At 40.9% G+C, this 14,363-nt stretch overlaps 1 protein-coding gene across 2 annotated transcripts in view; it reads right to left on the bottom strand.

Annotated features, from left to right (window-relative positions):
- bsna (bassoon presynaptic cytomatrix protein a) overlaps positions 1–14,363 on the bottom strand; it is a 375,212-nt gene that overhangs the window by 139,311 nt on the left and 221,538 nt on the right. For both annotated transcript variants that reach the window (XM_062054482.1, XM_062054483.1), the window contains exon 3: positions 4,740–6,917. In XM_062054482.1, coding sequence (XP_061910466.1) covers positions 4,740–6,917 — 2,178 coding nt within the window. The remainder of the gene's footprint in view (positions 1–4,739; positions 6,918–14,363) is intronic.

Genomic DNA, 14,363 nt, shown 5'->3' with positions numbered 1-14,363 from the left:
TACGGGGCGACCTTGTGGCAACCCATCAGCCTTCCTGTTCTGTAACCCTGTACACCAGGGGTCACCAACCTTTTTGAAACCAAGAGCTACTTCTTGAGTAGTGATTAATGCGAAGGGCTACCAGTTCGATACACACTTCAATAAATTGCCAGAAATAGCCAATTTTCTCAATTTACCTTTAACTCTATGTTATTATTAATAATTAATGATATTTACACTTAATTGAACGGTTTAAAAGAGGAGAAAACACGAAAAAAATGACAATTCAATTTTGAAACATAGTTCATCTTCAATTTCGACTCTTTAAAATTCAAAATTCAACCGAAAAAAAAGAAGAGAAAAACTTAAAAAAAGGATTTATGGAACATCATTAGTAATTTTTCCTGATTAAGATTAATTTTAGAATTTTGATGACATGTTTTAAATAGGTTAAAATCCAATCTGCACTTTGTTAGAATATATAACAAATTGGACCAAGCTATATTTCTAACAAAGACAAATCATTATTTCTTCTAGAATTTCCAGAACAAAAATTTTAAAAGAAATTCAAAAGACTTTGAAATAAGATTTAAATTTGATTCTACAGATTTTCTAGATTTGACAGAATAATTTTTTTGAATTTTAATCATAATAAGTTTGAAGAAATATTTCACAAATATTTTTCGTCGAAAAAACAAAAGCTAAAATGAAGAATTAAATTAAAATGTATTTATTATTCTTTACAATAAATAAAAAAATACTTGAACATTGATTTAAATTGTCAGGAAAGAAGAGGAAGGAATTTAAAAAGTAAAAAGGTATATGTGTTTAAAAATCCTAAAATCATTTTTAAGGTTGTATTTTTTCTCTAAAATTGTCATTCTGAAAGTTATAAGAAGCAAAGTAAAAAAAATAATGAATTTAAACAAGTAAAGACCAAGTCTTTAAAATATTTTCTTGGATTTTCAAATTCTATTTGAGTTTTGTCTCTCTTAGAATTAAAAATGTCGGGCAAAGCGAGACCAGCTTGTTAGTAAATAAATAAAATTTAAAAAATAGAGGCAGCTCACTGGTAAGTGCTGCTATTTGAGCTATTTTTAGAACAGGCCGGCGGGCTACTCATCTGGTCCTTACGGGCTACCTGGTGCCCGCGGACACCGCGTTGGTGACCCCTGCTGTACACTGTTTGTCTAATCTTGAACGGGTTTGTCCTGAAGACAATGTGTCGTTGTACTTCTGCAATGACAATAAAGACCTACCTACCTACCTACCTACCTAGTTCTTTTTACATTATGGAAAACACAAATGTCCACTGCAGAGTATGTTGATTCTCAGGAGGATAATTAGTAGCGCTGATCTGACTTCAATGAAATACAAAAGCAAAACAGCACAGAACCAAAGTAGCGGGCCTGCAAATCATTATATCCGGAACCGATTTCATGACAACCCCAATAAAATCAGTTGACATTCACATGGATGTGGTTTTCCTCTTTGCAGCTGTCACTGCTTCCACTCTACTGGGAAGACGTTCAACAATATTTTGGAGCGTTCAATTAGCGAGGTGAGAGGGTCACTGCTGTTGGCGAGGCTTGCAAAATACAAACCTTTTGGGGAATGTATCTGGACTGCGATCTATCAAGCGGCCATTGGGAAAAACAGGCTCTTTCTCAGATTGAGTCTGTAAAAAATTAATAGTCTGCCATATTTAGATGAGCACGTGGAGTTGAAAGCGTCTTTTGTCAGTCAAAGATACCAAACTTTTATGATGTCATCGCTGTGTAGTGCAGGGGTGTCAAACGTACGGCCCGAACAGGTTTTATTCGGCCCACGGGATTAGTTTGCTAAGTATAAAAAATGAGCCAAAATTTTGGAATGAAAGAAACTGCTGTTCTAAATGTGTCCACTAGATGTCGCAATAGCAATTATTTGTATCTTTGTAGATTATGCCACATGTGTAAAAAAAAAAAAAAAAAAGATAAACCACATGATGTTAATGCACCAGTTGAGGAAAATGAGCAAACTACACAAATAACATCCTGTAATTTCATTTTGATATTATTTTTTTTATCTTGATAAGATTGAAAATTAACACCAATGAGTTGACTGATGAACATTATCACATCATTTATTCAGAAAGTATAAATGACGACAAATAAAGATAGAATACGATTGATACTAGAGATGTCCGATAATGGCTTTTTTGCCGATATCCGATATTCCAATATTGTCCAACTCTTAATTACCGATTCCGATATCAACCGATACCGATACATACAGTCGTGGAATTAACACATTATTGTGCCTAATTTTGTTGTGATGCCCCGCTGGATGCATTAAACAATGTAACAAGGTTTTCCAAAATAAATCAACTCAAGTTATGGAAAAAAAATGCCAACATGGCACTGCCATATTTATTATTGAAGTCACAAAGTGCATTATTTTTTTTAACATACCTCAAAACAGCAGCTTGGAATGAGAGAGCATGAGGAGGAAAGGGCGGGGTTGGTGGGGGGTGGGGGGGGCAGCGGGGGGTGTATATTGTAGCGTCCTGGAAGAGTTAGTGCTGCAAGGGGTTCTGGGTATTTGTTCTGTTGTGTTTATGTTGTGTTACGGTGCGGATGTTCTCTCGAAATGTGTTTGTCATTCTTGTTTGGTGTGGGTTCACAGTGTGGCGCATATTTGTAACAGTGTTGAAGTTGTTTATACGGCTACCCTCAGTGTGACCTGTATGGCTGTTGACCAAGTATGCCTTGCATTCACTTGTGTGTGAAAAGCCGTAGACATTATGTGACTGGGCCGGCACGCAAAGGCAGTGCCTTTAAGGTTTATTGGTGCTCTGTACTTCTCTCTACGTCCGTTTACACCGCGGCGTTTTAAAAAGTCATACATTTTACTTTTTGAAACCGATACCGATAATTTCCGATATTACATTTTAAAGCATTATCGGACATCTCTAATTGATACTATTGAATACACCTGCTCAGTGGCCTTGTGGTTAGAGTTCTCCGCCCTGAGATCGGTTGGTCTTGAGTTCAAACCCCGGCTGAGTCATACCAAAAGACTATAAAAATGGGACCTGTTACCTCCCTGCTTGGCACTCAGCATCAAGGGTTGGAATTGGGGATTTTTTGCACCAAAAATTATTCCCGGGCGCGGCCACTGCTGCTGCTCACTGCTTCCATCAAGGCTGATGGGTCAAATGCAGAGGATCATTTCACCACACCTAATGTGTGTGTGACAATCATTGGTACTTACTTATTAACCGCAACATTTAGTGTAAAAAAACCCCAACAAATTATGATTTGTACATTTTCAGAAAACAATCTGAAGTTGTCTTTATTTTTAAGTTATCGTGCCGGGATTTTACCAGTCCGATTTTTCTCCATGTGGCCCCCGATCTAAAATGAGTTTGACACCCCTGGTGTAGTCTGTATTTAGCATTCCAACGTGTGTGTGCGTGTCCCCACACCTCATTTGGATGTTTATTGAAATCCTCTCTATCTGCTATCTACGCTCTTTATCCATCGTGTCCAGCTTTCACTACCATGTGGATTTCTAGCTTTTTTTTCTTCCTGTATTCTCTAAGAAAGAAAGCAGACCCTCGCGCACAATTTTTCTCGGCCTAAATAACATCAGTAGCCAGCAGTAGTAGCTAAATATAACCCGTTATCTTTAGGTCCATCTGTAGGCAGTGACACAGTACACAGTGGCATGACCGTCCGTATTCCCCGAAGACCTTGAAGGCACCGTGCTGCCTCCAAGCAAAGGAGTTGTTCTCAATCTGCCTGTCTGCACGAGTTACACGCTCCCACCCTCAATTTGGAGGCATCAGTTGATGCTAACACACCAAGAGTGCGTCCTATTGCTCATTTACTCTCTTTTGCTTGCTTATTTTCTTAATGAGTGCCACTTTTCATCAGTGGCCTCCTTGCATTGCTGCATCGTTTGCTCGTTCCTTTCCCCTGCATCCTTCTTTCAAACAGACCTACTACTATTATACAGCAGTGTTTCCCACACATTCATTTATTTGTGGCGGCCCGCCACGAAATAATTACGACCGCCACAATTTTTTTTTTTTTTTTTTTTTTTGTCCTGTCCAGCTTCTCAGGCAAATCATATAGTTGATGTAGATGCCCATATAGGCTGTTCAGATTTACTTTACAAAATAGAAGTGTAGGATACTTCTCTTGTTGCCTTACTTGTATTTGACCACTACTGTTTTCTGTTTATTTGTTACTGACTGTGGCAGGACACCTCTGCCTCTGTTTTACTTTATGTTGCTGGTAAATAATGTGGTTGTAGTAGTAGGCTAAAGTTAAATTATTTAGTATGCACTAATTAAAGGGGCAGAGCTTTAAGAGACATTTTAGCTTTTATATTTGATAAGATATATTTTTTGTAAGAACCACAATTAATAAATATATTTCAGTGTTCAAATCTGTATATAAATATGTACATAACGTGTTGTAATTATATTGTAAAATGGATGGATGGATGGATGGACGTTTAAAACAAAACTGTTATTATTAATTAGTATGTATACATTTTTTGAGCCTTTTTAGAGAAAATCATATCATTGTAGTAATTTATGCAAATTACTCGATGATGTCATGGTGACCACGCCCATAGCCACGGCCATAGCCACGCCCCCACCGCCACAGGTATCTTGGCAGTTCATGGGAAACACTGTACAGTATGTATAAAATGGCGGTGAGATAGTCGGTGTGCACTGTGTCGGAGTCGTGTGTCGCCGTCCTTACCTCCACCAGGTGTGGCGTGGGGTTGAAGCCGCACAGGTTGCACACCTGAGTGTGGCACTGTGTACAGGAATTGTAGTTCGGCGGTTCCGAGCTGCCGATGTTGAGCTCTGTTTTACAAAGAGGGCAGTTCACTTTGGGCTTCACCGGCGCCGGATCTGCCATGGGAGTGTTCACAGGCTCCTGCTTAGGTTCCACCTTCTGCACGTGCGACGGCGTTTGCTGAAGATGCTGCCCTTGAAGTTGCTGGGGATCTTTCTGATGAAAGGCGGGTTTTTGTTGTTGCGGCATTTCTTGCTGGTGTGGCAGAGTCTGTTGCTTTGGTGCGTGCAGACCTACTGCCTGACCTCCTATGGTTTGGCTCGGTGCATGGAGTCCAGCTATTTGGTTTGGTCCTTGAGGGCCACCCATTTGATTTGACGGAAGTGCGCCACCCATTTGAGTCGGTCCATGAGAAGGCCCCATCCCAAATGGTTTGGTACCTGAGGCCCCTTGTTGTTGCTGCTTGTTTTCAGGGGTTGCGTTACTGAACACCACTTTGCCTCGCGCAGGACTGGGATGGGTAGAAGAGGTGGTCAAAGGGTCGACATTGATCAATGTACTCGCCTGATTAAGCAAGGACGCCCCAAAGCCAAAAAGCTTGGTCAGTCCGTCCTGGGCTGGAGGATGGGCCTGACTCTGGGGCTTGTGAGCTGGAGAGGAGCCGGCACTTCGAGTGTGGTCATGGTGCCGTGCCATGGACTGGTGCATGGGAGAGCCACGACCCAAATCTGGTTGGGAGGGTGCTTTAGTCATGCCTGGGAGGGGTACAGCACCAGGATGGGGAATCCTTGGACCACCAGGTTGGTTGGGGCCTGCAGAACCTCCACCTGTTCCTAGACCCCTCATACCCTGATGGGAAGGACCTGTCTGACTCTGGGGGCCACCAGAAGATGAGTGACTCTGTAAGCCTTGGGAACTATGAGGCTGAGTTTGGGGCCCTGACTGGGACTGTGAATAAGGCTGCTGAGCCTGGGGATACTGCTGGGTATGGGGATATTGCTGACTCTGGGGTCCTGACTGAGACTGAGGATAAGGCTGCTGTTGTTGCTGCTGCTGCTGACCCTGGGGCCCAAACTGTGATGTTGAGTAAGGATTTTGCTGGGCCTGGGGTCCAGACCCCGACTGTGAGAAAGGCTGCTGCTGAGCCTGGGGTCCAGACTGGGACTGTGTGTACGGCTGCTGCTGAGCCTGGGGTCCAGACTGGGACTGTGTGTAAGGCTGCTGCTGAGCCTGGGGTCCAGACTGGGACTGTGTATAAGGCTGTTGCTGAGCCTGGTGTCCAGACCGGGACTGTGTATAAGGCTGCTGCTGAGCCTGAGGTCCAGATTGGGACTGTGTATAAGGCTGCTGCTGAGCCTGGGGTCCAGATTGGGACTGTGAGTAAGGCTGCTGCTGAGCCTGGGGTCCAGATTGGGACTGCGAGTAAGGCTGCTGCTGAGCCTGGGGGTACTGCTGAGACTGAGTGTACTGTTGTGATTGGGGATACTGCTGGGACTGGGGGTACTGTTGAGATTGGGGGTATTGCTGGGACTGGGGATGCTGCTGGGACTGGGAATGCTGCTGAGACTGGGTATGCTGCTGGGATTGGGGATGCTGCTTGGACTGGGGATGCTGCTGGGACTGGGGATGCTGCTGGGACTGGGGAGGCTGCTGAGACTGGGGGTACTGTTGAGACTGTGGGTACTGCTGTGACTGTGGGTACTGTTGAGACTGGGGATACTGCTGAGACTGGGGATATTGCTGGGACTGTGATTGCTCCTGTGCCTGGGGATATTGTTGGGATTGGGGATACTGCTGGGACTGGGGGTATGTCTGGGCCTGGGTATATGGCTGTGACTGGGGGTATGTCTGCGCCTGGGAATATGGCTGCGATTGGGAGTAGGGTTGATTCTGGCCATAGATTTGAGACTGCGGTTGTTGCTGCTGCTGTTGCTGGGTGGGCTGGCTTTGGGCCAAAGGTTTAGGTTGTGCTGCGGTCGTCGGCTGTGTCGGCTGAGGTGCAGCCTGCTGAGGCTGGACGATAGGTTTCGCTTGGTGGGACGGAGAGTGGATCTGTTGCTGGCTCTTGGAACGAGGCGTGGTCATATCAATGCCAAGAGCTCTCTGCATCTGACAGTTGAGACACAGCCATTCCTGGACCTGAACAGAGCAGAAGACAAAAAATGATATTATATGCTGTCATATAGTCAAATGTGGCTAAGACTCTATCACATGCCCTTATGTTACAGAGATACAAATACCAGAAAATATGGTACCAGTATTTAAAGTAGTTGAACATGTGAGTTTTGGTTGAAATCTTGTGTGGATTACACAATGATTATGTTGACAAGAGGCACACCAAATACATGCCAACTTGTCAATTTAAATGAACCCACATGTGTATTGGAAAAAACAATAGTTGGGTGTCTCCAAAAGTCACATGACTCATCACATGGTATTATCATCACAGTAAGAGACCCCTGAAGATTTAGTTGGCACTATATTAAGACCAAATTATCGACCGGAATTACTAAAGGTACGTGAATTGCCCACAGCCTCCCTGCCGAGACGTTGGTACACCTAGAGAAGAATTTTAGTGTTGGGATGCCGACATAAATCTGAATTTGCCAGCATACACATACAGTACGTGGGCGGACGTGAAGGAGACTTCAAACCGCTATAAAGATTATGAAACAAGCCTCACCCATCATCATCGTCCATGAACATCCTCCAAATGACAGCTGCCTACAGAGCCGTGTTTATTACCCCCGCTCTAATTTCTTCTGACTTGAAAAAGCTCATCTTTGAGTGTCAAGTCGGTTCGCCTCCTCACAGCATCGCATCCACCGCTAGCCACTGGAAAGACTGCTATTTTAGCATCTCTGCAGCCACAGCACAGCACTGTAAATCTCCTCAAGTCGCTCCCATCCCCTTTCTTTCCCACAATGCATCACATAAATATACAGCACTCTACCCCCTCCACTGTTGCGTCGCCCCTATAATGTCTCTTCGGCGCTCCTGTAATTTGAGTGGAACATCGCCACCACTTACATGACCACTTACAAAGAGAATAACGCTCACTTTTGATTGATACCGTCAGAACCATTTAACCATTATGTTAATTACTGTGGTTTACTCTGCACCTTGTGGAGAGCGCCGTGTGATAGTTTGTCTTTCTCGTGTAGCCAGTTAAAAATGGTAGATCGGTGACGAGAATGAAAATAGATTCATGAAAGTAAACTCGGCAGCTTTACCAATTACATTTTTTCTCCTCAGCATTTACTGTATACAGTTAATAAGGTAAATGGGTTACACTTGTACACTGGATGTGCCAACATTTCCTACAACTAAATGACGATAAAACTGAGATAATTGTTTTTGGTGCTAAAAAAGAAAGGTTTAAAGTCAACCAACACTAGGCTGACCATATTCTGAAATCCCCAAAAGAGGACACATATACGTGTGCCAAGGCGGGCAGCATGCCAAGGCCAGGACTAGGTGAAAATTTGCCAATGATACTCGAACTTGCTTTATAAATAATATATATTTTTAAATAAAGCATTTTTTCTCGTCTGTTGACAGCAGTGTTAGCGCTAGGAACTTTCAAAATGGGGTCCCAGGGACCCCATCAAATCATAAAAATGGGGTCCCACAGTAAATTTTTGGGGTCCCACTTTTTTGTAAGCGTTTTGAAAACAAATGACAAATGTATGCATTATCCTGTTGTATCTCACATTCTATATTGTGTTTTGGAAAAAGGTTGTCATAAACGTTACTTAATTCATTAAAAAAGATAATACAAAAGAAAACAAATGTGTATACATATGTAAATGTATTCAGTTATAAACATTCATTCACGTTCTTCTTTCCTTCATGGATCTAAACTTTACTGCTGCTGGTATTTTTTTCCATGTTTTTATTTAATAAGTTGTAGGTGTATTTATTTTAGTATAAAAGTGTAAAAAGGGTTTTGCTTGGGTCATGAAATGATGATAATGGTGTGCCAGGGCATACATACATTTTATATTTAACGCTTAAATCTCTGGAGTCTACATCAACTTCACATCTATTCCTCATTTCAAAATGTTTTAGTTTTTTTTATGTTGGTTTTTTTGTTAGTTTTTTTTCCGCCCTTTTTTGTCAAACAAAACTATGTTTTTTATGGCAAACACACAAAATATGCAAAATCTTCCACCAAAAATAGTTTTCAAAGTGGAATATTTGATGTGAAGTAATCGGAACCTTTGATGGGTCAATAATTCATAATATCATTGATTTTGATTCAATATTATGTTTTGAGCAATGACCGTTTGAAAAAAAAAAAAAAAACAGCTTTGTTTTATTAGTCAACATTGCAACTTTTTCTAAATTACATTTCACCTTTAAGCTTTTTTATTTCACTTTTGTTATGTTTTTGGTTTATTTTAATAGTATTTTTAGAATGTGCTGTGGGCCTTTAAAACATTAGCTGTGGGACAAATGATAAAAAAATTTTTAAAAAAATTAATAATCTGGGTCCTTTCTGATTTCAATGCGTTAAAAAGAGACAAAAAGTGCGTTAACGCCAACACTGCTTGACAGTATAACAAGATAAGTCACACTTATATTCTGTAACATTCACAGTTTTGGAAAAAAAAGTGCAGAGGTAGAAATATTCAAAATAACCTCTTGTATATAATGTAAACATAAATAATGCCTCAAAACAAGTTAATTAAATTTAAACAAAAAACAGCAGACGAGCTCTCGCCCTGCACAGCTGTTTTGTGCTTTGTAGTGTGGATATAGGCTTGTAGATCGTTGGCCCCTTTATTTGCCACAGATACATACGTTGCTGCTTTGCACACAGTGCATTCTGCTTCCCATGTGTCACGGCCAGGACGAAAACACGAATACTTTTCCCGCAAATCATCCGTGAAGTTGCATTTACTTTTCAGCATTTCTTGTTCTCATGTCTCTCTCCACTCACTAGCTCTCTCGCTCTGTGTCTCTGCCCCTCCCTCACGAATGTTGCTACGTGCGCGCACCTTCAGTTTTGTTTTTTTAACCCCTTCTTAACTTAACCCTGGACGTACATTGAAAATACACGCAACCCTAATTCAAAATGCCGGACATTTGAGGCATTTAAGAAACCCCGCCCGGACAGACCGGACACCCCCGCCAAAAAGGACATGTCCGGGGAAAAGAGGACGTATGGTCAGCCTATCCAACACCTTCAATCACTGTCCCTGAAAACCTCAAATAAAGTCAGAAATCTTGGGGTTATTTTAGATTCTGATTTACATTTCGACAGTCACATCAAATCAGTAACAAAATCGACCTACTATCACCTCAAAAATGCAACAAGACTTAGAGGGCTCATGTCAGCTCAAGACTTAGAAAAACTTGTACATGCCTTTATTACCAGTAGGCTAGACTATTGTAATGGTCTCCTTGCAGGTCTTCCCAAAAAAACTGTCAGGCAGCTACAGCTTGTTCAGAACGCTGCTGCTAGAGTTCTAACAAAGACCAAAAAATGTGAGCACATTACACCAATTCTTAAATCCTTACATTGGCTCCCTGTACATCAGAGAATTGATTTCAAAATCCTCCTGCTCACATACACTACCGTTCAAAAGTTTGGGGTCACCCAAACAATTTTGTGGAATAGCCTTCATTTCTAAGAACAAGAATAGACTGTCGAGTTTCAGATGAAAGTTCTCTTTTTCTGGCCATTTTGAGCGTTTAATTGACCCCACAAATGTGATGCTCCAGAAACTCAATCTGCTCAAAGGAAGGTCAGTTTTGTAGCTTCTGTAACGAGCTAAACTGTTTTCAGATGTGTGAACATGATTGCACAAGGGTTTTCTAATCATCAATTAGCCTTCTGAGCCAATGAGCAAACACATTGTACCATTAGAACACTGGAGTGATAGTTGCTGGAAATGGGCCTCTATATACCTATGTAGATATTGCACCAAAAACCAGACATTTGCAGCTAGAATAGTCATTTACCACATTAGCAATGTATAGAGTGTATTTCTTTAAAGTTAAGACTAGTTTAAAGTTATCTTCATTGAAAAGTACAGTGCTTTTCCTTCAAAAATAAGGACATTTCAATGTGACCCCAAACTTTTGAAAGCTCTACATGGTCTAGGGCCCAAGTATATCACTGATATGCTCCCACTATATAAGCCCTCTAGATCACTAAGATCTTCTGAGACCAATCTGTTAGCGGTTCCAAGAGTAAACTCCAATCAAGGGAGAGCATCATTCAGTCACTATGCAACAAATAGCTGGAATAAACTTCCTGAAGATGTCAGACTCTCCCCAACTCTGACTACTTTTAAAACTAGACTGAAAACTTTTATGTTCACCTTAGCTTTCAGCTAAATCTTTTAATCTTTTGACTTTTAACGTCCGCACTGTTTTTATTTTTATTGTCTGCATTTTAATTTTGCTTTTATTTTCTTTCATTTCACTTAGTCGTCTGTGAAGCACTTTGAGTCTGCCTTGTGTATGAAAAGTGCTACACAAATAAAGTTGCCTTGCCTTGTATAGTGCTTTTCTACCTTCAAGGTACCCAAAGCGCTTTGACACTATTTCCACATTCACCCATTCACACACACACATTCACACACTGATGGCGGGAGCTGCCATGCAAGGCCCTAACCACGACCCATCAGGAGCAAGGGTGAAGTGTCTTACTCAAGGACACAACGGACGTGACGAGGTTGGTACGCTGCAAAAACTGAAATCTAAGTAAGATTAAATATCTCAAATAAGGGTGATATTTGCTTATTTTCGGTCTGATAAGATAATTCTTCTCACTAAGCAGATTTTATGTTAGAGTGTTTTACTTGTTTTAAGGCAGTGGTTCTTAACCTTGTTGGAGGTACCGAACCCCACCAGTTTCATATGTGCATTCACCGAACCCTTCTTTAGTGAAAAATAAAATGTTTTGTTTTTTTTCAAATTCAAGAAAAAGTGATGTTTTTTTACTGGTGCACAAAATGAACCGTGCATGAACATCACCTTGTTCAAAGAACAAAACCAACACAGTGCATGAACTCACAACAAATTACACACTTTACACACAGTACCATGAATTGATTAACGTGGACCCCCGACTTAAACAAGTTGAAAAACTTATTGGGGTGTTACCATTTAGTGGTCAATTGTACGGAATATGTACTGTACTGTGTAAACTGTACTGTTTTATATAATGTACAGTATTCTCTTCCTTTGCAATCTGCTAGTAAAAGTTTCCATCGATCAATCAAACAATCAATGGGAAATTAGAGGGAACATTGTTTGGGGGTATCCATTATACGCCGATAGGGAGACGTCTTTATTTACACGATAAGTCGGATGTGTCTTTACCTCCGTGGCGGAGGCTCCACCGAACCCCTAAGGCCGACTCACCAAACCCCTAGGGTTCGATCGAACCCAGGTTAAGAACCACTGTTTTAAGGGTTTTGGTCCTAAATGATCTCAGTAAGATAAGACAGCTTGTTGCTGAGATTTGATGACCTATATTGAGTAAAACATGCTTGAAATTAGAATATCAACTGTTGCAAAGCTGTGTCATCAACACTCACAAGTATAAAACTACTTTTTTAAAGTCATCATTTCTTATTTCAAGCATGTAAAAAAAAAAAAATCATGACTTTGACACAATTGTGTCTCATATTAAAACAGATGACGGCCAAATGGACTTTGCTTTTTTATTTTCAATGAAACAATAGAAAATATGTACTCATAAAGTAGTACACTTGTTATTAGTGAGAATATACTTATTTTAAGGTATTTTTGGGTTCATTGAGGTTAGCTAATTTTACTTGTTTTGGAAAGTCTTGACAAGCCGAATTTTCTTGTTCTATTGGCAGATAATTTTGCTTAGTTCAAATAAAACACCAAGTTTCAAGTTTCAAATTTATTCACAATACCATAGAACAATTACAATAGTAGTGAATATCATTTAAAGATGTTGGTAAGTGAAAGGGTCCCCCAAATAAGCTCGAAGAAGCTTTTGACAGGGGGTCCAGAGGACAGTATATACATGGAATGATGAAACATGGTAGCAAGCACAACAACAACAACAAAACAACAACACTATATGGTAAACACAAGATAATAGTACTAAAGCACGCATACACATACACACATACATTCATTCAACCATGCAAAACCCAACAGTAGTCAACCCCACATGAGGCATTAGAGATAGGTGGTTAATAGGTAAGTTTTCAGTTTCTTTTTGAATTCGGAGAATGGATACCGGATCTTGAGGCTCTCATTAAGCCGGTTCCAAATCTTTGGTCCCCTGCATACAACACTTCGATCGATATACCTGATATCAGATCTAAGTTACGAGTGTACCCCTAATTTTATTTTTTCTTGTTTTTGAACACTTGACTTTTTGCAGTGTAGAAGGTGGGGATCGAACCAGGAACCCTCACTCTCCCAACCGCGCCACGCCGTCCACCAGGCCAGAGCCCGACATTTTTATTGTGGCTGTAGTACATTCATGCTGTCAAGGAAGAGTGGCCGTGCCAGCAACCTGAGGGTTCCTGGTTCAATCCCCAGCTTCTACCGTCCTAGTCACGTCCGTTGTGTCCTTGAGAAAGACACTTCACCCTTGCTCCTGATGGGTGGTGGTTAGCGCCTTGCATGGCAGCTCCCGCCATCTTTGTGTGTGAATGGGTGAATGTGGAAATGTCAAAGTGCTTTGAGTACCTTGAAGGTAGAAAAGTGCTATACGAGTATAACCCATTTATCAATCTCAGACCCCTGCTTTTCTGTACATCCTTCTTTTAATCTCCATCTTCTTCCACATTATCATTTTTTCCCCCTCCATCTATGTGGCCCATCTTGCTGACCAGCGTGTATTGCAGGCTTCGGTCATTTCATAGATGAAAATGAAGAGAGATTTGAGTTGAGTTGAGTTTGTGTTTATTTGGAACATGATACGTCGCAATTTCCAGTTTGTCTGTTCAACATGTTCGAGAAGGAGTAGGAAGAAGCAGAGCTTATTTAATCCTACCCCCTTTCCTTTACATAGCAGTTGCTAAAACGTTTGTTCATTTCCTGTTCTCAATGTATTCACAATATACTCCATAAGTAATAACAATACAAATAAATGAATAAATAATAATTGGTGAAATAAGTTATATTTCATATGGTGAGATAAGTAAGATTATCTAGAAAATGAATGGATGGATGAAATAAATTCAGAATGTGTATCATGGTTCTTCTTTGTACTTTGTAAACACTTTAAGTATGAAGAGTTTCTTGAAGTGGATTGTATTGGATTTATTTGCTTAATCCATTCCATAATGTAATTCCACATACTGATATACTGAAGGTTTTAAGTAAGTGGTTCTTAACCTGGGTTCGATGGAACCCTAGGGGTTCGGTGAGTCGGGTTCAAGGGTTCGGCGGATGTCAAAACACACCCGACTCATCGTGTAAATAAAAACTTCTCCCTATCGGCATATTGCGGATACGGCAACAGCAGAAGTCACACTGATTTTCAGGTGTGTAATTTGTTGTGAGTTTATGCACTGTGTTGGTTTTGTTGTTTGAACAAGGTGATGTTCATGCACGGTTCATTCTGTGCACCAGTAA

This window comes from Entelurus aequoreus, linkage group LG07 (genome assembly GCF_033978785.1).
Source record: "Entelurus aequoreus isolate RoL-2023_Sb linkage group LG07, RoL_Eaeq_v1.1, whole genome shotgun sequence".
NCBI classification, from domain to species: Eukaryota; Metazoa; Chordata; class Actinopteri; order Syngnathiformes; family Syngnathidae; genus Entelurus; species Entelurus aequoreus.
This window is presented reverse-complemented; position numbering and strand designations above follow the sequence as displayed.